Here is a 24,290-nt window from a genome sequence, read left to right as displayed (position 1 = left end):
TGAAGAGAAGGGATTTTCCCAGTTTGCCTGAATAGTGGATGCCGCGTGGAGAGGGGAAGGCTAGTTTAAGCCTTTGGGCAGTTCTGGAGGAGTCGGGACTGGAGGAGTTGAAAGACAGTGGGATAAGAGGAGGCAGGATTCCTTGAATGATCTTGAAAGCCAGGCAGGAACATTTGAAATGGATTCTGGAGATTATTGGGAGCCAATGAAGTCATGGGCCCTTAAGTACCATCTGATATGTATTACTGGTTAGGAGAGAGAGTGAGCTCATACTGCTGTGGGCCCTTGGGCACTGCCCTATTGATAGACTAGTTAATCCTTCCTGATTGTATATATCAGGGCTTCTCAAACTATAGCCTGATTGTATATACCAGGGCTTCTCAGACTACGGCCTACAGGTCGGGTACGGCCCTCCAAGGTCATTTACCTAGCCCTTGCCCCCACTGTGGCCGCGGGCGGCGCTGCATCCAGCATCATTAGCATTGGCCGGAGGACAAGGTGACATGATGTACTGGGGCCGAGGACATGCCAAGCCACCATCACTACACTGAGACCAAAGAACATAAGATTTGCCGGGTCAGACCAGTGGTCCATCGTGCCCAGCAGTCCGCTCACAAGGTGGCCCTTAGGTCAAATACCAGTGCCCTATTTGAGTCTAGCCTTACCTGCTTATGTTCTAGTCCAGCAGGAACTTATCTAACTTTTTCTTGAATCCCTGAAGGGTGTTTTCTCCTATAACAGCCTCTGGAAGAGCGTTCCAGATTTCTACAACTCTCTGGATGAAGAAGAACTTCCTTATGTTTGTACAGAATCTATCCCCTTTTAACTTTAGCCAGGCCCAGAGCAGGGCCCCCTTTGAAACATCTGGAATCTCCAACCAGATCCAGACTAACTGATGCACACTTGCATCACTTGTTACGACTGGCATCACTTGTTACGACTCATCAGCCAAAAGCAGGCCCACACTTCCCGTTTAAATACTGGTAAGTTTATGTTGGTCAAAATTGTTCTTCATTTTAAACATTGTATTGTTCTTTCATGTTTTGTTTTGTTTTCTGCACTACAAATAAGATATGTGCAGTGTGCATGAGAATTTGTTCATGTTTGTTTCAAACTTTAGTCTGGCCCCTAACAGTTTGAGGGACCATGAACTGGCCCCCTGTTTAAAAGGTTTGAGGACCACTGGTATATACCCATTATTCAATGCAGAAAAAGTGAAGGGCATGATGTTGTGGAGATGGGACAGATGCTAAAGGCAAACAGTTCATAGAGGCACCACAAGAAACATCATAAAGCAAACAAAGGTGACATTTCTGTGAGTTGACATTTTTCAGAAACTAACTTTAAAACTATCCAGGAATGTAAGACCTTTGGAGCTGAAGTGATATAAGATTTTGATGCTCTGCTGACAGGTAGCTTGGAAGTGATCTAGTCTAGCCAAAAACTTATACTTTTCCCACATATCAGTGGGAATACACATACATTTTTCAAAATTTCTCTATTGATTTTTGCACCATCTCCCAGGCACATAAAGCAAGCTAGCCAACAATATTCAGTAGCACTTAACCAGTTAGTGCAGGGGTGGGGAACGAGGGCCACAATCCAGTTGGGTTTTCAGAATTTCCCCAATGAATATGCATGAGATCTAGTTGCATACAATGGAGGCAGTGCATACCATCATGGAAGCCCAGACCAGATGTATTCCACAAATTAACAAAGGTGGAAAGAAGAGAAAGAGGCTATTGGAGCCAAAAAACCTCATCCTTTAAAGAATGAAAAAGGATCCAAATGAAGAACATAAGAAGAGATATAAGCACTGGCAAGTTAGATGCAAAGCATTGATAATGAAAGCTAAGAAATAATAAGAAGAGAAACTTGCCAAAGAGGCAAAAACTCATAGTAACAATTTTTTTTAGGTACATCAGAAACAGAAAACCTGTGAGGGCATCCATGGGACCGTTGGATAATCAAGGAGCAAAAGTGATGCTCAGGGAAGATGTCATAGCAGATAGACTGAATGAATTCCTTTGGTTCAGTCTTTACAGAAAAAGATATAAGTGATCTACCTAAACTGGAAAAGGTTTTCAAGGGTAATGATGTGGAGGAACTGAAAGAAATCTCGGTGAATCTGGAAGATGTACTAAGCCAAACTGACAAGTTAAAAAGTGATAAATCACCTGGACTGGAGGGTATACATCCCAGAGTACTGAAAGAACTCAAACATAAAATTGCTGACCTGCTGTTAATGTCACTAAAACCGTCTGTAATACCTGAAGATTGGAGGGTGGCCAATGTTATGCTGATTTTTAAAAAGGGTTCCAGGGGAGATCTTGGAAATTATAGACCAGTAAGCCTGACTTCAGTGCCAGTCAAAACAGGAAACAATTATAAAAAATAAAACCGTGAAACACGTAGGCAAACATGATTTAATGGGATAGAGTCAGCATGGGTTCAGCCAAGGGAGATATTGCCTCACCAACATACACATTTATATGGTGTAACATAAACATTTATATCAGCTATTTTAGAACTATATAAATTATTTTTCTCAACCCTGTCATATCCCTTGGCAGTTTCATATTCATGGGAGACGTAACCACTGGGGGATTAAGGGAGTGACCTCCTCTAATCCCTCTAGTGGAACACAGCTCACTATGAGCATTTTCTACGACTTAGATGTCCCATCTAGCAGGTATAAGTCCAAACATTCATCTTTTTAGACACAGATGTGCATTCCCCTTCTAAAATGGGAAATGGCATTTCCCTTGCAAAACACACCCAGATCATGCCCCCTTGTTATATGCATGTTTTTCCATTTTAGATGTGTATATCCCAGCTTTGTAAAATTGGAATTTAGACATTTATACAATGTAAACATCAAAATGCTGGCTTCTGCACATCTAAAACATAAATAGCACTTCTAAAATAATCACATTTATGTATTTGGATTTTCAGAAAGCATTTGACAAAAGTCCTTTATGTGAGACTCCTCAAGAAAATTAAGTTATGGGATAAGAAGCAATGTCCTATTTTGGACTGGAAACTGGCTAAAAGAGGAAGGAGAGAGTTGGACTACATGGTTAATTTTCTTAAAAGGAAAAAGGTCAATAGTGGAGTGCCCCAAGGGTCTCTACTCAGACCTGTTTAACATATTTGTACACAATCTTGAGAAAGTAGAATAAAGTGATCAAATTTGCAAATAACACAAAATTATTCAGTCATTAAAATGGCAAAGGACTGTGAGCAATTGCAGAAGGATCTTGTGTCACTAGAAGTCTGAGCATCTAAATGGCAGGTTAATTTTAATGTGGTTAAAAGCAATTGATGCACATAGGGGAAAATAATCCTAACCACAGATACAAAATGTTGGTATTTGAGTTAGGTGTCGCTAACCAATAAAAAAATATATAAAAAGATGTATTAAGCCAACCATTCATCAATTCATTGACAAGTGCTGGAAGCTCCTACACATCCAGCCCATCAGCCTGACACTTCACTCACACCTCAATAAACCCAGTCTCTCATTTTAAGCAAAGTAATTCAGAGAGTTCCAGAAAAAGACATTCAGCCTCATTTTCTGCATTGTTCAGACCATCCAGGAAAGCCGAAATTCAGCCATATCTTTTCAAGACATCACCACAACAATTTATAAGAACAAGAAGTGATCCATCTGCAGGACCAGAGAGTACTGTATACAACAATGATATGGTAAACTGTTCTGAGACTGGATATTTATTTGTTAATTCCAGACTAATCTAGGGCTCCTTTTACAAAGCCATGGTAAAGGCTTCTATCACATGCTAACAAGGTAAATGCACTGACATTCATAGGAATTCTATGAGCGTCAGAGCATTTACCTTGCCGGCCAATGGTAAAAATCTCTACCATGGCTTTGTAAAAGCCAGCACTAGTTATTAGCCCCCACCCCACCTCCACCCCCCCCCCACCCCCTTTACAAAGCTGAGCTAGCAGCTGCCACAAGGCAAAAGCCCTGAAGCTTTTAAATTTCCTATGGGCTTTGGGGCCAGAAGTACAAATCTCTGGGAAGCAGAAACTTGAGGTACAACTATACGATGGGAGGGATATTATTGAATGAGAGTACACAGGAAAGGGACTTGGGGGTAATGGTGGACACAACAATGAAACCGATGGCACAGTGCGCAGCGGCCGCTAAGAGAGCGAATAGAATGCTTGGTATAATCAAGAAGGGTATTGCGACCAGAACGAAATAAGTTATCCTGGCGTTGTATCGGGCGATGGTGCGTCCGCATCTGGAGTACTGCATCCAATTTTGGTCGCCGTACCTTAAGAAGGATATGGCGTTACTCGAAAGGGTTCAGAGGAGAGCGACACGTCTGATAAAAGGTATGGAAAACCTTTCATACGCTGAGAGGTTGGAGAAATTGGGTCTCTTTTCTCTGAAGAAGAGGAGACTTAGAGGGGATATGATAGAAACTTACAAGATCATGAAGGGCATAGAGAAAGTGGAAAGAGACAGATTCTTCAAACTTTCAAAAAATAAAAGAACAAGAGGGCATTTGGAAAAGTTGAAAGGGGACAGATTCAAAACGAATGCTAGGAAGTTCTTCTTTACTCAATGTGTGGTGGACACCTGGAATGCGCTTCCAGAGGACGTAATAGGGCAGAGTACGGTAACGGGGTTTAAGAAAGGATTGGACAGTTTCTTGCTGGAGAAGGGGATAGAGGGGTATAGATAGAGGATTACTATACAGGTCCAGGACTTGTTGGGCCGCAGCGAGAGCGGACTGCTGGGCACAATGGACATCAGGTCTGACCCAGCAGAGGCACTGCTTATGTTCTTATGTTTTCTGTACATTGTGGGGACTTCAATACACGATAAGTATAACAGGTAGCGAATATTTGGCTCTTTGCACTTTGCAGAAATGCATTCAGTATGTTCTGTTAAATTTAAAATTGTCTTTGGAATTGGAGATTTAGGAGCTTGGGCAAAAAAGGTCCCTAAATTTCCATATATCTTGACCTCCTGCATCCTCTTACAGCAGTGTCTCTCAAACTTTTCTAGCTCCAGCACACCAAATGGAGCAAATGTTTTTCACAGCACACTAAACGAACAAATTTTTTCATGGCACATTATAACTGAAAGTATAACATTGCAAAATCAACAAAAAGTTAAATTTGAGAGTTAAGCTATGTATGGGTAATTGTAACAATGGTCAAACTAAAGTAGATAGAATTGTTAATCAGTGTGATGGATGTGCTTGTTTTTGAGTGCAAATTAATTCAAAATGCATCTTGATAGTCGCCAAGCAAACACACATTTCATCATCTACCATCTGCAGCCGTTCTCTTTTTTTTTTTTAATGTCTGTCAGAGCTTAAAATCCAAGTTCGCAAAGATCCAAACAGTAACAATGCCTTGATCACTTTATTGCTTAGCATAACTACTGTATAAAAAATAAAAATAAAATTACTTGCTGTTAGTTTTCAAGGACCAATCACATCAAAGAATGATGCTTATCTGGGCAGTTGTATCCTTACGCACACAGATGCTCATAACATTGACAGACTTTTGCTTACACAACGAACATGTCTCTTCTAGCGTATACTTAAGAAGGGAATTTTAAAAAATAAAGTAAAATTCTGGAATCTCTCATGGCACAACCGGAATCTCTTCGGGGAACATCACTGTGCCATGACACACAGTTTGAGAGACTCTGTCTTATAGGCTGCAAATCTGTAGATTGTTCCTTCTGTTAACAGTTGTGGAGATCCTTCATAATATGCTCCAGGCCCAACACCTTTGCACCTCTGAAATGGCACATTCAGTGGTTTCTACTTTAACTTCTAAGTTATTGGTATAAGTCTGGACCACTGCATTTTAATTTCTCCCAGCTCTCTCCTAATTTTTGCAAGTATCTTTTCATTTTCTTTAAGTAGTTCTTTTATTTCTAGGATTTTGTTCATCAGAATCTTCAGAGTAATTTTCTTGTCATTCCTGTCACTATTTACCAGGATGTGGGTCAAATAGTGTTTGGTTCTTTTTGTTCACTCCAGGTACTCCACAGCTACTCTAAAGTCCAACTTACTAATTTTATATAAGGCCATTATCTATTTGATAGTTTAATAATTATATCCATCTTGCATAGGTTGAAGCTTATCTTTTAGATTTTAAATTAAATGTCTCAGGAGAATCTCACCATTATCTCCAACCTTGCTCACCAGTGTCCTTCCTGGTCCCCTCTTTCAAAAAGGAAATAATGGAACTTGGAAAGGTTCAGAAAAGGGTAAAAAAAACAGCTCTCTTTTTGAAAAAGGGATGTATGCAGGATTAAGAGAGAAAAAACCTAATTCCACAAAAGTACCTTTCCTATGTAATTATTTATGTAATTCTTTTAGAGGAAACAGTGATGAATGCCTTTGGGGCAGGTATAGGTTTGCCTGCCCCAAAGACTGGCCAACTGAAGGAGCTAGAAGTCCATTGCCCTGACGAAGCTATACAGCAAAATGCCTGCTAGCTCATGTTGGCAAAAACGGACCGGCAAAGACAGCAGGAGATTTATTACACAACTGAAGCCCTGCCTAAGCTAAGTTCTTTGCTTTGTTTTTTGAAAAGTGAAGTGTTTTTCAAACAGTAACTAAAGTTTAAGTTAGCACTGAACTATTTCAACTTGGCAGGAGGAGGTGTGGGGCCAATGAGGTATCTTCCCTTTCCAGTGCGGTTGTCCAGTTAACATACTTACAACACACAGGGATCTGAAGCCCCTTCCCTTTTGAATTAAACTATATTAATAATAAATCTGAGACAAGTTTTGAGAGAAGAGCATTCATCGCTGTTTCCTCTAAAAGAATTACATAAATAATTGCATATGAGAGGTATTTTGGGGAATAAATAACTATGTTCCCTTCAACCTAGAAAAGAGACAACAAACGAGGGGACATGATGGAAGTTTACACAAACATAAATGGGGGTAGAACAATTACACTATGAAGAGTTGTTTAATCTATCAAATAATATTAAAACAGACACCCTACAAAATTAACAACTGGCAGATTGCAAACTTATAGAAAACATTTTTTTAATGCAGTAAATAATTAATACTGGCTTTTACAAAGTTTTAGTAGAAGTTTCTACTGCGGGCTGGTGAGGTAAATTCTCTGATGCTCATAGAATTCCTATGAGCATCAGAGCATTTACCTCGCTGGCCCGCAGTAGAAATCTCTACCGCCGCTTTGTAAAAGGAGCCCTAAACTGTAAATTATTTTGTTACGAACACGGTCAAGATGACCAACATGGATGCCAGTGTAATAAGTTACATGTTAGAGTGTTGCACCCAGTTTCAGTGCACACCTTTCTAACACATGGCAAGAAAATCAATGACACACAAATTACTGACAGAAAAAAACAGCTATAGTATGTTGTATTAGGTATATATGTCTACCTTCTTGCCAGTATAGGGTTGCCAGATTTCCTCCTTGGAAAAAACAGAGGATGCCTGGCTCCGCCCCTTTCTGCCCCCAGTCCCACTTCATTTTGCCTCCAGTTCCACTCCATTCTGCCTCCAGCCCTGCCCCCCAAGAACCTCCCTGAGCTCAAAGGCTGCATTTGGAAGCCTTAGCGCATGCGCGAATGTCAATACAATGATGTCACATGCATGCGCAAAAGCTTCCAGATGTGGCCTCCGACCTCAGGATTTCCAAAACCTAGGCAAACTGCTGAGTTTTGGAAATCCCTCCGGGTGCCCGGACAGTCCTCTAAAATGAGAACATATCCGGGTTTTCCCAGACATATGGTAACCTATACCGGTGTGGTAATAGAGAGACATTTAAAATTTAAAAATTAAAAATTAATAATAATAAAAACAGGGACTTTCTGATTACTACCCTATACTCCTAACCTACATAAATCTCCTGGTGATCTATTGGGAACTAAACCCTTCAACCCCTAACCCACAAACATTCCATGGTGGCTCGGTGGACCCCCAATTCACTTGACCCCCCACCTTGAAAAAATTCCCTAGTGGTTCAGAGGGCTCTGGACCCCTGAAATACCTGGCTCGGGATTACTGGACCCTGATACTCTTGAATCTAGCACTCCACATGGGAGACCCTTGACCAGAGAACTGATCCAGGGAGATGTCCAATAGCATCCTTCACTTTTCACTATCCTGAGTTGAAATGAAGATTCTGTACTACAGGGGACATTTTTTAAAAGGCACCAATATGCTTCTTTTTTCCTTTTTTTTTTTAACATCAGAGCAATTCACAATTTGGTGGGTTTGCATTTGATTTGCATAACAATCATACTCTCCTATAGCAAAATGGTTTTACTATAGATTTTTCCTGACTAAAATCCATACATTTTTAGTATGGTTAATGCAGGAAAATCAGAAGTACCGTATTTTCGCGAATATAACGCGCACCCATGTAAAACGCGCACACGGGTATAGCGCGCAGAAACCACAATATTATGTATAAAAACTTTTGTATACCGCGCTCACGGGTATAACGCGCATGCTGCCCGACTGTCCTTTCGCCCGCCCCGACTCTCCTCTGGCCGCCCCGACTCTCCTTTCGCCCGCCCCGACTCTCCTCTGGCCACCCCGACTCTCCTTTCGCCCTCCCCGACTCTATGTGCGCTGTCCCGACTCTCCGTTTACCCGCCCTGCCCTGCCCCCCCCCCCCGGCAGGACCACTCGCACCCCCACCCCGAAGGACCGCCGACTCCCCGACAATATCGGGCCAGAAGGGAGCCCAAACCCTCCTGGCCACGGCGACCCCCTACCCCCACCCCGCCCGACGCCCGATTCACCCCCCCCCCAGCAGGACCGCTCGCACCCCCACCCCGAACGACCGCTCGCACGCGCTCCCACCCGCACCCGCGATCGGAGCAAGAGGGAGCCCAAGCCCTCTTGCCCGGCCGACTCCCCGACAATATCGGGCCAGGAGGGAGCCCAAACCCTCCTGGCCACGGCGACCCCCTACCCCCACCCCGCACTACATTACGGGCAGGAGGGATCCCAGGCCCTCCTGCCCTCGACGCAAACCCCCCTCCCTCCCTCCAACGACCGCCCCCCCCAAGAACCTCCGACCGCCCCACCAGCCGACCCGCGACCCCCCTGGCCGACCCCCACGACACCCCCACCCCCCTTCCCCGTACCTTTGCTAGTTGGCCGGACAGACGGGAGCCAAACCCGCCTGTCCGGCAGGCAGCCAACGACGGAATGAGGCCGGATTGGCCCATCCGTCCCAAAGCTCCGCCTACTGGTGGGGACTAAGGCGCGTGGGCCAATCAGAATAGGCCCTGGAGCCTTAGGTCCCACCTGGGGGCGCGGCCTGAGGCACATGGTCGGGTTGGGCCCATGTGCCTCAGGCCACGCCCCCAGGTGGGACCTAAGGCTCCAGGGCCTATTCTGATTGGCCCACGCGCCTTAGGCCCCACCAGTAGGCGGAGCTTTGGGACGGATGGGCCAATCCGGCCTCATTCCGTCGTTGGCTGCCTGCCGGACAGGCGGGTTTGGCTCCCGTCTGTCCGGCCAACTAGCAAAGGTACGGGGAAGGGGGGTGGGGGGGTGGGGGTGTCGTGGGGGTCGGCCAGGGGGGTCGCGGGTCGGCTGGTGGGGCGTCGGAGGTTCTTGGGGGGGGCGGTCGTTGGAGGGAGGGAGGGGGGTTTGCGTCGAGGGCAGGAGGGCCTGGGATCCCTCCTGCCCGTAATGTAGTGCGGGGTGGGGGTAGGGGGTCGCCGTGGCCAGGAGGGTTTGGGCTCCCTCCTGGCCCGATATTGTCGGGGAGTCGGACGGGCAAGAGGGCTTGGGCTCCCTCTTGCTCCGATCGCGGGTGCGGATGGGAGCGCGTGCGAGCGGTCGTTCGGGGTGGGGGTGCGAGCGGTCCTGCTGGGGGGGGAATCGGGCGTCGGGCGGGGTGGGAACTATGTAGAAAAACTTTTGTATACCGCGCTCACGCGTATAACGCGCGAGGGGTATGCGCGGTAGGTAAAAACGCGTATAACGCGCGCGTTATATCCGCAAAAATACGGTAAATAGATGTAGACAATAATGCAACTTATACACCAGCCCCATCGAGTACTTCAAAAAATATATGACTAGTTACTGCTGGAAAGTCCATACAAAATTATTTAAATGTTTGTTCCAACATTATTTGCTTTTTTTCTCATTCAAAATAATGACAGTATAGTGTGTTAGTAGAAAGATACCTTCATATCATGTCAGGAAAATGATTTATAAGTACAAAAAGGTTCAGGGAATAGAATGTAAAGTGCATTTCACCTTTAAGGATGCTATCACAGCAGATGGATAGGTCAACCCAACCATATTAGCAGATTTTCGGTACATCCTAGGCAAAGAAACACAATATCATTGATTTGACTTGCTCATACTAATGTTTCAGTAAATTCCAATTCAAATGTTTATTTTTGTTTCCAAAAACCATGTAAAAAGTCCAACCAAAATAAAAGTAGCAACAGACTTCAAAATTCTTCTTAATTCTTTTACTACTATTTTAACTGACAAGTGCATGGAAAGTAGTTTAAAAATGGAATGCATGGATTTATTTACTACTTTTAAAATGCTTTGACATTTAAAACAGATTTTCTAATTATGCTGCAGTTTATTATAAGCTCTGAAAGCAATGTTGGAGGGAAGTTACTTGATATATGTTCACTCCCACCTTACAAAGGAAGTGCGACTGGACCACTAATGATAGCCACGCTCACAATCTAATATATAGATAGATATTAGGGCTGTATATCAATTAAAAATTTTAGGGGTCCTTTTACTAAACAGTGGTAGAGGTTTCTACTACAGGCTGGCGAGGTAAATGTGCCGACACTCATAGGCATTCTAAGAGCATTGGAGCATTTAACTTGCCAACCCACGGTAGAAACCTCTACCACTGTTAAATAAAACCTAGTGTTAATCACATAAAGTGCTCTCTCACATTTCCTCCTGTACAGTGCAATATAGAGACAGCAGATGTAAATTCTCAAACCTGACATATTTCAATTACTAAACTAAAAATAAAATAATTTATCTTTCCTTTGTTGTTTGGTAATTTTACTTTTCTAATCATCCCGTTCCCAGTCTCTGGTTCTGCTTCCCTGTGTTCCCAGCACCATTCTGTGCTATGAACTCTTTTTCCAGGCCCTCCTGTCTATCCACTATTTATTTTTTTTCTCTTCCTTCACTTTCTGCCCTATATCCATAGTTCACATTCAACTTTCATCTACTTTTCTTCCTTCTCCTCAATCTATCTAGTTTCCATCTCTTCTCTTCCATCAATGGGCACTATCTCCTCCCTTCTCTCTTCTCTCCCTTCTATTGGTACCATCTCCTCCCTTCTCTTCTCTTCCTTTTTGTGGGCATCATCTCCTTTCATCTCCTTTCCCTCCCCTCCTCTCCCCTCCCCTCCATGGGTACTATCTCTTCCCTTCCCTCCATCCATGGTCCACTATTTCTTCCCTTCTCTGTTCCCTCCCCTTCCTCTCCCCATCATGCCACTCCACTGTCATCATTTTCTCCCTTCACTCCCCCTTCTCCATGGTCACCATCTCCCTTCTTTTTTCTGCATCTCTTTCTTTCAACCCTCCATTCACATCTCTCTCTCTCTCTTTCCCTCCCTCTTTCTTCTGGCACATTTTCCTTTACTTTTGAGCCCTCCCCTCCCACACCAAGTCTGCGTTCTCTCACTTTCATGCTCCTTTTACCTGCTTCTCTCAGCTCTCCAACCTTTCCTTTAGCACTGTAGTGCTGAAGGCTTGATGCCTCTAACCCAAATTAAGCCTCTCTCTCTCTGTCTGTAGCATCCTACCTCCTCTGCCAGAACTTACTGTTTCTGGATGAGATACTACAAAGAAAGGCTTTTGGTGGGTGAAAGAAAGTCAGCAAGGTCAGAAGACTGAGAAAAGCAGGTAGAAGGAGAGTGAGAGAATGCAAACTGCAAGGGCTAAGACCTTCCACTCTAACAGGCCACCTCTTCTGGTCCCCAGTGCTGTTGCCCAGAGCCTCTCCTGCTTTGGCCCAGACCCGAAGTGCCAAGGACACATATTTCCGCTGTCACTTCCAAGTTGCAAGTGCACGGCTCCACCATCCCCACATCCCCGGCATCCATAGGAGCACATCTAACTGGAAGCTGCCTCAATTCTCATCAACAGGGATGGCCTGAGTCCCAGTAGCCACTCTCTGCAGCCCAAGTGAGCTCTAACTTTAAATTTAGTATGGATGAGGAGGAAAAGGAGCAAGGCTGCATAGATGCAGATAAGAGAGATCTGCCTTGAACATGCATTATAAATTTTAGCACGCTTTAAACATTTAAGGGCTAATTCTATAAGTGGCGACTAGAAAAATGGCATCTGTCGCGTGTCAATCACATTCAGGCACCACTTATAGAATCATCTAACTGGCGCCTAACGATGAACTTAGGTGTTGGTAATATAGGCCAGGGTTTTAAAAGCCTACATTTCCAGTGCGTAGGTTCATCATATAAGTGTGCCTAGCAGCGCCTAGTGACACCTAAGGCCAATTCTGTCCATAAACATGCCTACTTAGGCGTGCAGCATCACTAAGCACTGCTAGGCTCCCAGTCCCGGGAGGCATCTAGCGGAGCCAAGATTTTTTTTTTTTTAATTGTTTTTAATCACAAAATCAATTATTGTGCCATTTAAAACCAATTAAAACCATTAGCCCCCTATGAATGCTCTGCGCTTCTCCATCTGAGCAGTGCAGAGCATTCAGCTCACTGGCTGGTGCTAAAAACCTCTTGCACGGTTTAAAAAAAAAAAAAAAAAAAAAAGGGGGGGGTCAAGTTAGGTGTCGACAGGCATGATCTAGGTGCCTGCCAGCGCCTAACTTTAGGCATCCCTTACAGAATTTCCCTCTTAATGAGTTAGTCATATTATTAATATGTTAAATGTGCTGCCTAGATAGATAGATAGATAGAAAACAAAATGTGCATTGAGTAAAATTTATGCCAATCCAATGGCAATCCATGGGAGGGGCCTTAAATAACCTGGGCCAATCAGAGCCTCAGGCCCCTCCCCAGTGCATCTGGAGAGGGGCCTGAGGCTTTGATTGGCCCAGCTTGTATAAGATGCACCGGGGAAGGGAAGGCCATTTTTCGACAACGCAGCACTTCTGGTAGGAAGGAGTCTGCATCCCTCTGGTGCATCAATTTAGAGGTAAGGGGGAGGGGGCATCAGAGACGGTGGGGGGTCACTTGCCAGCGGGGAAGAGTGAGCATCTCTCCCGCTGCAGGGGGGGTGCGTGGCTGGGATTTCAGGGCTGTGGGAGCGTGTGGACATCTCTCCCGCTGCGGGAGATTTCAGGGCAGCGGGAGAGTGTGGGCATCTTGACAGAGTTTTTTTTCTGCGCATGTGCCCATTGCTGTCACCAGCGAGGGGCACAAGCAAACTTAGTGAATCTTCACTGTTGTCTGCCGACCTCATTTGCATGTACAATTTTTTAAGAATGTCTCGCTTTTTTCGATTCGCTATCAAAACGGCTGCGTTACCAGACCGTTGCTTTTTAACCTGGGTTTTTGAGAATCCTGGCCTTAATCCTTCATTGTCCTAGGTACAAAATAAGTGCCTATATATAAGCCACTTTAAATGCATAACCACAAAAAGGCAATATCCAAGTCCCATCCCCTTTATGTCTCCAAAGTTTTGGTAGTCCTCTTACCCACTCCTTTCTTTCTTTGATTATCTTCTACTTTGCTACATTTTCATTGTTTATTGCAGCTTGCTTTAGGCAAATTACCTGAACCATTGAGCTGGGTATTTTAGTACTGCCTAGTTCAGTGTTTTTCAACCGCTGTTCCGCGGCACACTAGTGTGCCGCGAGATGTTGCCTGGTGTGCCGCAGGGCCGCCATCAGGGCAGTACTACCAGTCCTGCATTCAGGGGCCCGGAGCTGACAGGGGGCCCGAGGCAGGGGCGCCAGTAGCTCGCCAAGGCAAAGTGAGTCGATCACCCAGGACTCACTTTGTCTTGGCGATCTAATCTATCGAGCCGATAAGTCTTCTTCTCCCCGACGTCAATTCTGCAGTCGGAGAGGAAGTTCGGGCCAGCCAATCGCTGCCTGGCTGGGCGGAACTTCCTCTCCGATTGCAGAATTGACGTCAGGGAGAGCATGCGTCGGCGTCGGCTTTGGGGCCTGTTATCCATTGGTGGGTCCTGTTCCCCGATGGCAGCGGCAGTGGCAGTGGCTTGGGGAACGGCAGGGAGAAAGAAAGAAAGGGGGCAGGCAGGGAAACAGAAGGAAAGAAGAGAAACAGAAAAAAAGAAAGAAAGGTCAGGGAGAGAGGAAGAAAAAGTTGGGGGAGGGAATGAGGTGTGGAGGAGAGAAAGCATACAGGCTGATAGAAGGGAAGAAAGATTGGATGCACAGTCAGAAGAAGAAAGTGCAACCAGACAAGGTAGGAAAAATGATTTTATTTTAAATTTAGCAAAGTGGAGGCAGTATTACCACAGTTTTCAAAGGAATTTGCCCAAATAACTTAATAGTTAACTGGGTAAATTCCCAGAGATGAAAACTTCCCTTCACTTACTATGCACAGTTCTGAATTTATATCTGCTGTCTATATTTTACAATATGGTCACCTTTTACTAAACCGCAATAGTGGTTTTTAGCGCAGGGAGCCTATGAGCGTCAAGAGCAGCGCTGGGCATTCAGCGCAGCTCCCTGCGCTAAAAACTGCTATTGTGGTTTAATAAAAAGGATGGAGGGTATATTTGTCTATTTTTGTATGCTATAAAAACCAAATACAGAGAGAGACTGAGAGCTGTTGATGAAGAGCTACGTGTGTGTCTTTCTTCGATTCCAGCCAGAATATCAGCTTTGTGTTCAGCCAAACAGGCCCAGGTTTCGCACTGAATAAAGTATTTTATAATTTTTCACTATTCTGTTTACTTAATATTTCATAATAAAGTAATTATAAAATACTTTCTTTGTGTTTATTTGATTCCTATTCAAGAGAATTACTTTATATATAGTCAATATAGGCACAGAGTTAAATTTTTTAACATTTTCTAATGGTGGTGTGCCTTGTGATTTTTTTCATGAAACAAGTGTGCCTTTGCCCAAAAAAGGTTGAAAAACACTGGCCTAGTTGGTACAAGAAAACATTCAAAGACCTGTATTCTTAGTATGCTGTGGTACTGGGAGTAGGGTTACCAGACGTCCATAAAAACCCGGACATGTCCTCTTTTTGGAGGACTATCCGGGTGACTGGAAGGATTTTTTAAAAACAGCTGTTTGTCCAGGTTTTTGAAGAGTGCCAAGCTCGGGGAGGCGTCTGGAATGCCTCCAAGCACGTCACATCCACGCATGCTTGGAGGCCCTCCAGATGCAGCCCCAAGCTCGAGGAAAAGCAGAAGAGGTCGGTGTGGGGGCAGGGCCAGGAAAGAATGGGCGGGTCTGTGGCAGAACTGGGCGGGGCTGGGCCACATGTCTGTTTTTTGGCTCCACAAAATCTGGTAACCCTAGCTGGGAAGAGCAGTCACAGGCCAACCATTCCATTTCTCCCCACTTGGGTTGTATAAAACTTGGGAGAGAAAGAAAACCCAGAGCAGAAGCCTAAGCATTAACAGGGGTTTTAATATTCATTAAGAAACAGTGAAGCCACCTAAAGGGAAAAGCTTCTAGGTTCCCTAAACCCTTATGTCATTCAGGATAAGGAGGGGCCCCAAAGAGAGGGGTTTGAGAACTCCTGCAGTAAAGAGGAGGGAGCTAAGGTTTGGAGGGAGAGAAGAGGAAATAGAAGGAAGAGCCCCAGCCCCATGGAGTAAAAGGAGCTCTCACAGATGGCCAGCAGGAATAAACAGTCTATCTAACCCTAAGCAAACAGGACCCCAAAGTGAATGCTGGACCAGGAAAGGTCCTGGAAGTAGGTGAGACCTGAGATTAACAGGACTGTAGGAGGCAATCCAGAATTTATAGAGGAAGATTCAGATATATGAGATGAACTCTTGACTGTTTTATTTGATGTATTTTTGTCTGGAACGTTTATAAGTTTGAAGTTTTGTTTACTTAAGGTGGCAAGGAGGGTGGGCCAGTGTAAAAAGAGTAACACTGTGTGGAAGGTGGCTGCCCAACTCATACGGTTAAGGACGAAAGCCAGGGCTATGATTTCTATTTGTTTTAACTATTCTGAGTTGAAGAAAAAGGTGGACTGTTTAGAGTGTTATGTTTGGTTGAGCTCTATTAAGCAGAGATTATCTCTTTCATGTTTAATGTATAGCACTGTGTATGCCTAGTAACACTATAGAAATGATTAGTAGTAGTAGTAGTAGTAGTAGTGAGCAGAGAGAATATATCTGTTAAAGCTAAGACCAAAATCAGCCTTATTAAAAAGCTTCTGTACCATAATATGTACTTTTAGCCCAAAGCCCTTTTCCTTCAAGATCAGGGAAGTCTAGCCCATAGCAAAACTTGATTTTCTTATCTGGAAAATGGATGAAGAAAAAGGGGATTAAATGCAAGTCTTCTGTATTTTCATAAATGTGGCAGGTTTCAGGCCCGGGTTTCCTAAAATATTGATTTGATGTTTTTAAACAGAAATATATTAGTGGATAATTCATTAATGTATTCTTTAAAATAGGGTAGCAATGTGCTTGCCTGTATAATGACAGCACACATTTGAAATATTGTCTACACATCTTTAATATGTTATACATACTATAGGGTCCTTTTACTAAGGTGCACTAGCTGTTTTAGCTTGCGCTAAATATTAGCACGTGCTCAACACTAGTGCGTTCATAGAATATAATGGACGCGTTAGCATTTAGCGCGTGCTAAAATGGTTAGCACGCCTTAGTGAAAGGACCCCTATAATTCAGAATATATGATATTCTAGAGAGGATGACCTTTTTTGTATAAATACCATCTTTTCCTATTGAATTAATTAATGAGCAAAAACATGATGTATGAATTTAATTGCATTATTCTGATTGTTCACAACCAATGTATGTAACGATAAAAGAAACTTAGGGCTCCTTTTACAAAGGTTCGCTAGCGGTTTTAGTGCGCGCGCTAGCTGCTACCGCCTCCTTTTAAGCAAGCGGTAATTTTTCGGCTAGCGTGCGTACTAATCTTGTGCGTATGCTAAAAACGCTAGCGCACCTTAGTAAAAGGAGCCCTTAACTTCAACCCACCTTTCTACAAAAATTCCAGCTTGTACTGCATGTACAATGCTTCGAAACTTTGGCTTTTCTTCAGGCCTCCGTCTCATCATCCCCATTTTCCGAGTGAATGTAGAAGCCAACCAGTCCCGTACTTCCGAAGGAACAGAATCTGACTGGATATCACTGAGCTCATCTTCAGTGTCCAGTAGCCGTCTACATAATAGGAAGATAAAAGAAGAAGGAAATCTGTGAGAAGTAAGCTAAAGGCCTCATTTATTGACATGTGTTAATGTGATTTAATCCATTCAGTGTTCTTAGGAATTCTATGAGCATTGGAACATTTACTGATAAAAGGGGCCCTAAGTTATTAGCTTGCATGCAGATTGTAGATTCACGCCCACATTTGGGTGGCATTTACAGAACCTAGGGGGAGTTTGCTTACATCCTCCCACCTATAATATCTTAGTTTTCTCCAGGTTCATTCTCAGACAATTTACATGAATCCAGATCTTACCTACTGTGAAACGCTTATCCAACATTACATAAGCATACTATTCATTTTAGATATTCCTTTTGAGTTTACTTGGTTACATCATATAAAAAGTGATGACCAGGCTTTGTCTCTTTCAAATGATAGTATTACCAACAGATGGTATCAATGGGAAATTATCAGTTGTATGTTAAATTGTGAGCCCAACCAATATTCAGCCAGAGGAAATCAGCGTTTTGCTGAGTACTGCCAGCTTTATTCCCGGTTATTCAATGCCAGGCTAGACATAACTTAGCCGCTTAAATACAATATTCAGCACTTAACTAGTTAAGAAGAACTACATGAAGATATAACTGTGGTCCTCTTTATGCAGTTATCTTTGCTGGCGTGGTGCTGAAAATTAGCACTTAATTGGCTAAATGCCAATTCCGCTCCCGGAACACCCAATTCCAGCGTGGGCACTATCCAGCCATTTTCAGGAGCTGTATCCAGTTCAGTGCTACTGAAAAATGCCTAATTAGCCTTAGACAGGTGATATAAACAGCCAGGAGACTACCCTGGCTTTTTAAATTGTTGAAAATTGAGCCCTGTATATTTATACTGAACTAATAATACACTTCTATGGATCGGATTCTAAATACAGTGCTGAAAGATTGGTGCCGGAAATAGTCCATGCTAAGTGCTATTCTATATAGGTTGCATGGCCTTTATAAAATACTAGTATAGCATACAAGTCATGCTTACCTTTGGCTACCAGACTTACACTTCATAAAAGCAGGTGCAATTCCCACAGCAACAGTTAGGTGCAGAGAGGCCTTATTCTGTAAAACTGGGCCTAGATTTTAGAAATGTCCCTGACCTTTCCATGCCCTTCCCTTGAGCACGCCCCTTTCAAAATTCACCCAAGAGCAGGTAGGCACAGTTGGTAGAGAAGCACATGCATCAGAAATCCACACACAACCCCCAACTGGTATCAGTTAAGTGCTTGTTAACACTAATTGACTCAACTGATAATTGACTCAACCAAATTCTGCAGATGATCTTTCAGCGCCATATATAGAATTCAGGGGTATATGTATACTGACAATCAGTAAAGAAAATTGAACTTTTTTTTATAGATGTATCATAATGAACAGGAGGCAGGGGGATCAATAGGTAGAACTGGAGTATTTTTGTTGTACTGGACCTCCGAGAGAGTAGCTGAACCATGAATGGACAAATCTGAGTCTGCCATTGCAACACATAATGCAGATCTGCCTGATAAATTTGGCTTGTCATTACTGAATGCTGCACAGCAAGTTAAATTTTGAAAAACCCCACCTCAAAAATGTTTCCAGTCAGCTCCTCTTTTTTTTGCCTGGTAAAAGTGTGTATGTGTGTGTGTGGGGGGGGTAACTTTCTTCAATCTGCAATTTGATTGGAGTAGGGAGCAAATTTTTAACAGGTTAGATTTACCCACCTAAAACACAATTTTAACCAAATCAATCCTTTAACAATTGAACATGTGGAGTACAGTAGTCAATAGCATAAACAGTAGATGACAGTAGATAAAGACCGAAGTGGCTCATCTAGTCTATCCAGTAAGGTATAGCAGGTAGTTATGGTTGTAACTGCTTCTCTGCACAAATTACCTCTCCCTCTTCCCTTCTTCCTCTTTCATTTAGGGAAAGTATCTGCCACTCTCTGGAGGTTTGTCTCCCTTTGCCCCATTAATAAGTGAATAATGATTTCACTGTAGTTCACCGTCCAGGAACCCACCACCCTTTCAATGAAAAAAATGTTTAGTGACATTCTTCCTGTGTCTACAAGCATAGCCTTGTAGCTTCATATTCATGTTCCTTAGTTTCTTTTCCTTGGAAAAGGTATGTTTCTTGTATATTACTACTTTTCAACTATTTAAAGGGCCATAAAGCCTATCTATTCTGTCCAATTTATTTCTGGTGCACATGCCACAAACTCCAACTGAGCTCTAGCATACTGTGCCTATGGGAAAAAAAAATCTACAATACAGGAAGGTCATGCTGTTCACTACCCTGTTGATTATTTTTCCTAAAAGAGCATCTTCAGAAAGCTGGTGCTTATTTATAGATATACAATCTGAAGCCATTTAAAATGTTCCTTGATTACAGAGCCAAAATTGGTAATGTCTAATCACTTGAAATGTATGCCCCTTGCAATGCATATACACTTGTAGAAAAAAAAATAAACAATAAACTGAGCAAGTTGTTTCATTGAATATTGTGTGGAAATGGTACAGGAAGATCTGTGCTCTGTATTGATTTGGTATGTCTGTGCCTGGAAAAGCCCTTAGAAATCCTGAGAGACTGCATTTTTGAATTTCTGTTAGATTTCAGAAGGTATAATCCCGTTACCATCCCTTTATTGGACCCCTTTTAAATAATGTTATAAATGTTTCATATTTTAGGGTTTGATACTCAAAATGGTAATACTCTAATACAATACTGCAAAAATAACCCTAAAACCAACCACATAAAGGAAAGGAAACATAAAATACATGCCAAAAAACATATTTATTTAAAAAATTTCTTACCCGCCTATTCCTAGGTGGTTTACAAAATACAATCATAATATTAAAGCAGACAGATAAGCATATACAATAATTTCTTCCAAAGAACAGACACTTCTCTTGGGCATCTACATATGGCGGTGCCAATATCCTCATGAATTTCCAATAGTCAGACATTTAAATGCTTCCACAAATAACATGGTCTTCAATACTTTCTTAAATTTCTGTAGATCTAAGAGAGCTCTTAGTGGTCCTGTTAATTTATTCTATAATGTCAGTCCAGCTAAAGAGATTGCAGATGTCCTTATACTTTCATAATGTACTTGTGAAAATTCTGTCAATGACAGTCGTATCGCCCCTTCAGACCTCAAAGTTCTCACAATCATTACTTGTGTCAAATACCAAGGGATGCTTTGATAAATAACATGAAACACCAGCACTAATATTTTAAAGGCGATTCGAAATCTTACAGGCAGCCATTGAAGTTTTTTTAACCATGGTGTTATATAATCAAATTTCTTCAGACCACATATTAGACATGCTGCAGCATTTTGGATCATCTGTAAGGCCTTACTTTTAGCTGAAGCTATCCCCAAATAAAGGGCATTACAATAATCTAACTTTGCAATGATTATTGTCTGCACCACTATCTGAAAGTCATACACTGACATCATCGACTTCAATCTGCCCAGTAATCACATGTGGAAAAATGCAAATTTCACCACAGCTAATACCTGATCCTTCATATTAAGTGAAGAATCTAACCAGATCCCTAGAATTTTCAACTTTTTAGGCACCAAGAGCACCTAGTTATTCACCACAATATTCTTGGGCCATTGCAGATCTTCCCTCCTTCCTATTAGAATCACATCTGGCTTTGCCAGATTTAATACTAATTTGTAAACCACCATCCATTCCAGGCACTAATTTGCAGCCTTCATACATAGTGACAACCTCTCTTGCAACTCACTTCACCAGTTCTTCATTGGGAAAAAGAATTGTATATCATCAGCATAAAGACGATAGGCCACACCTAGTTGGGGAAATGCATCATCCAGTGAGGACATATAAAGATTAAAAAAGCAGAGAGGATAGTGCCAATTCTTGGGGCACACCTTTTCTCATAAACTTAGGGCTCCTTTTACGAAAGTGTGCTAACTTCATCCTATGCCCTCTCATTTCGGAGCTTCCTTACAAATGAAACTTGCTTCATGTGCATTTTTGCCAAGGAGGCATTTAAACGTCTCTATCATATCTCCCCTCTCCCACCTGTCCTCCAAAGTCCACATATTCAGATCTTTAAGTCTGTCACCATATGCCTTATGATGAAGACCACTGACCATTTTAGTAGCCTTCCTCTGGACCGACTCCATCCTGTTTATATCTTTTTCAAAGTGCGAGCTCTAGAATTGTACAAAATATTCTAAATGAGATCGCACCAGAGTCATTGGTTATACTTCTCCCTATGCACCCTAACATCCTTCTAGCTTTCACCGTAGCCTTTTCAACCTGTTTGGTCACCTTAAGATCATCACATACTATCAAACCCTAGTCCCACTCCTCTTTCGTGCTCAAAAGTTCTTCACCCCCTAAACCAATGTCTCTCAAACTGTGTGCCAAGGCACAGTGGTGTACTCCGAAGAGATTCCAGGTGTGCCATGAGAGATTCCAGAATTTTACTTTATTTTACAAATTCCCTTCATAAGTATACACTAGAATAGATTACATGTACATTGCGTACACAAGAATCTGTCAAAGTTATGAGTGTCTGTGTGCATAAAGATACAACCACTCAGACAAGCATCATTCTTTGACGTGATTGGTCCTTGAAAACTAATGGCAACTAACTTTATTTTTTATGCAGTAGTTATCCTAACTTGAGCAACAAAGCAATCAAGGCTTTGTTACCATTTGGATCTTCTTATCTTTGCAAACTTGGAATTTCAGCTCTGACAGAAATTAAATTTTTTTTAAAAAAGATAGTGAATGATGAAATGCATGTTTGCTTGTCAACTATCAAGCTGCGGTTTGAGTTAATTTGCACTCAAAAACAAGCACATCCATCGCATTAATTAGGAATTCTATTCCATCTACTTTAGTTTCACCTTTGTTACAATTACCCATGCATAGCTTAAAGAACTTTAAATAAATAATTCTCAAATTTAATTTTGTTTTTTGTTTGCAATTTTTAATTACAATTATAATATGCCGCGAGAAACATCTGTTCTGTTTAGTGTGCCAGAGTTAAAAAAAAGAGAGACACTGCCCTAAACTATACTGTTCCTATGAGTTTTTTTCAGCCTAAATACATGACCTTGCATTTCGTAGCATTAAATCTTAATTGCCAAATTTCATACCATTCTTCAAGCTTCACTAGATCCTTCCTTATGTTATTCACACTATCAGGGGTGTCTACTCTATTGTAGATTTTGGTATCATCCACAAAGAGGCAATCTTACCTGACAGCCTTTCAGCAATATTGCATACAAAAAGTTAAAAAGAACAGGCCCAAGAACCAAACCTTGAGGCAACATCCCTGTCCTCAGAGTGATCACTATCCTCTCTCACCTTCTACTCAACCAGCATTATATTGATTACCACAGAATTCTGACCTATGCTTGATTAATAATGGAGAGTTTTACTTTATGACTAAAATCAGTGACATGATATCAATAAACAGTTCTGACTAGCACTAGCAAAAAAGGATGTGTAGCAATTTTATTTAATGGATCTGCCAGCTCAGAGTGACACAACACAATGAAAGGAATGGGAGATGAATTAGTAGGAGCCCAGGGATTATGTTTAGGAACAACTATATACCAGAAAATGGGGGAGGTATATTTTTCCAAGAATTGCATGCAGACGTGTTAGCTATGAGAAATAGGTGTCTTCTAACGTTCAGGGACTTTAATCAGCTGCTAGACTTTGCTGGATTGTCAGCTAAGAGTGAGGCCTACTGACTTAGCAATAGATTTTGCCAACAGGATCTCGATGGGATGTTTAATTGATGTCTAGAGGGCACATAATTTGATAGCTCAAGAATTCACTTTTAGATCTATGGTACATCATTTTTTCTCCAGAACAGATTATTTATTAGTATCTCAAAGTTTAATACTGTATAGTACTGTCAGATCATGATAGAATTAAGCTCAGTGTTCATATCCTTACTGGAGAAAAGACTACTCCACTATGGAGGTTTAACAATACCTTAGGGGTCCTTTTATCAAGCCGCGCTGGTTGGGTTAACGCGTCGGACATTTCATCACGCGCTAACCTCTGCGGCTAGCTAAAAAACTAACGCCTGCTCAATGCAGGCATTAGCGGCTAACGTGGCAGGCGATTTAACACGCGGTATTACGCGCGTTAAACTCCTATCGCAACTTGATAAAAGGACCCCTAAATTTTATCAGTATACATCAGTATTCATTTAGGAATATTTTCAATTGAATGGAACTGCTCCAGTTATTAAGCAGGGTACCTTTAAGAGGACAGATTCTTCAAACTTTCAGAAAATAAAAAAACAAGAGGGCATTCGGAAAAGTTGAAAGGGGACAGATTCAGAACGAATGCTAGGAAGTTCTTCTTTACCCAACGTGTGGTGGACACCTGGAATGCGCTTCCAGAGGACGTTATAGGGCAGAGTACAGTTTTGGGGTTTAAGAAAGGATTGGACAATTTTCTGCTGGAAAAGGGGATAGAAGGGTATAGATAGAGGTTTACTACACAGGTCCTGGACCTGTTGGGCCGCCGCGTGAGCGGACTGCTGGGCGCGATGGACCTCAGGTCTGACCCAGCAGAGGCATTGCTTATGTTCTTATGTTCTAATAACTAGGAAAAACAAAGCCCTAAATGCTGAAGTTAAAATGCTGGAGGAACATATTAGAGAACTAGTGATTAAATGGAAGAATAACACCTTAAAATTAACTCAGATTCTATTATAATGGGATTCTGAACCAGCAGGCTAGAGAAAAAACTGTTTCTGTCTCCTTCCTTAATGGAAGGAGACAGAGAGATGATAACTGACTCAAGTGGTAAGACAGTAAGCAAGAAAGATGAGATTTTAGCCAAGTTTATGAAATTCTACCAACATCTATACAGTATATTACTGAAAAGGCTGAGGGTGGAGATCAATGTGAGCTTCCTTAATGTAATATAGGG

The 24,290-nt window shown here is 42.3% G+C and overlaps 1 protein-coding gene across 4 annotated transcripts in view; it reads right to left on the bottom strand.

Annotated features, from left to right (window-relative positions):
• The window catches only part of PDE1A (phosphodiesterase 1A), a 428,052-nt gene that overhangs the window by 190,284 nt on the left and 213,478 nt on the right, over nt 1-24,290 (bottom strand). For all 4 annotated transcript variants that reach the window (XM_033947141.1, XM_033947139.1, XM_033947140.1 and 1 more), the window contains exons 3-4: nt 17,146-17,328; nt 10,265-10,331 (exon numbers count right to left, since the gene is read on the bottom strand). In XM_033947141.1, coding sequence (XP_033803032.1) covers nt 10,265-10,331; nt 17,146-17,328 — 250 coding nt within the window. The remainder of the gene's footprint in view (nt 1-10,264; nt 10,332-17,145; nt 17,329-24,290) is intronic.

Source organism: Geotrypetes seraphini, chromosome 5 (genome assembly GCF_902459505.1).
Source record: "Geotrypetes seraphini chromosome 5, aGeoSer1.1, whole genome shotgun sequence".
Classification (NCBI taxonomy): Eukaryota; Metazoa; Chordata; class Amphibia; order Gymnophiona; family Dermophiidae; genus Geotrypetes; species Geotrypetes seraphini.
The sequence above is the reverse complement of the archived record's forward strand: the minus strand, read 5'-3'. Positions and strand labels throughout refer to the sequence as shown.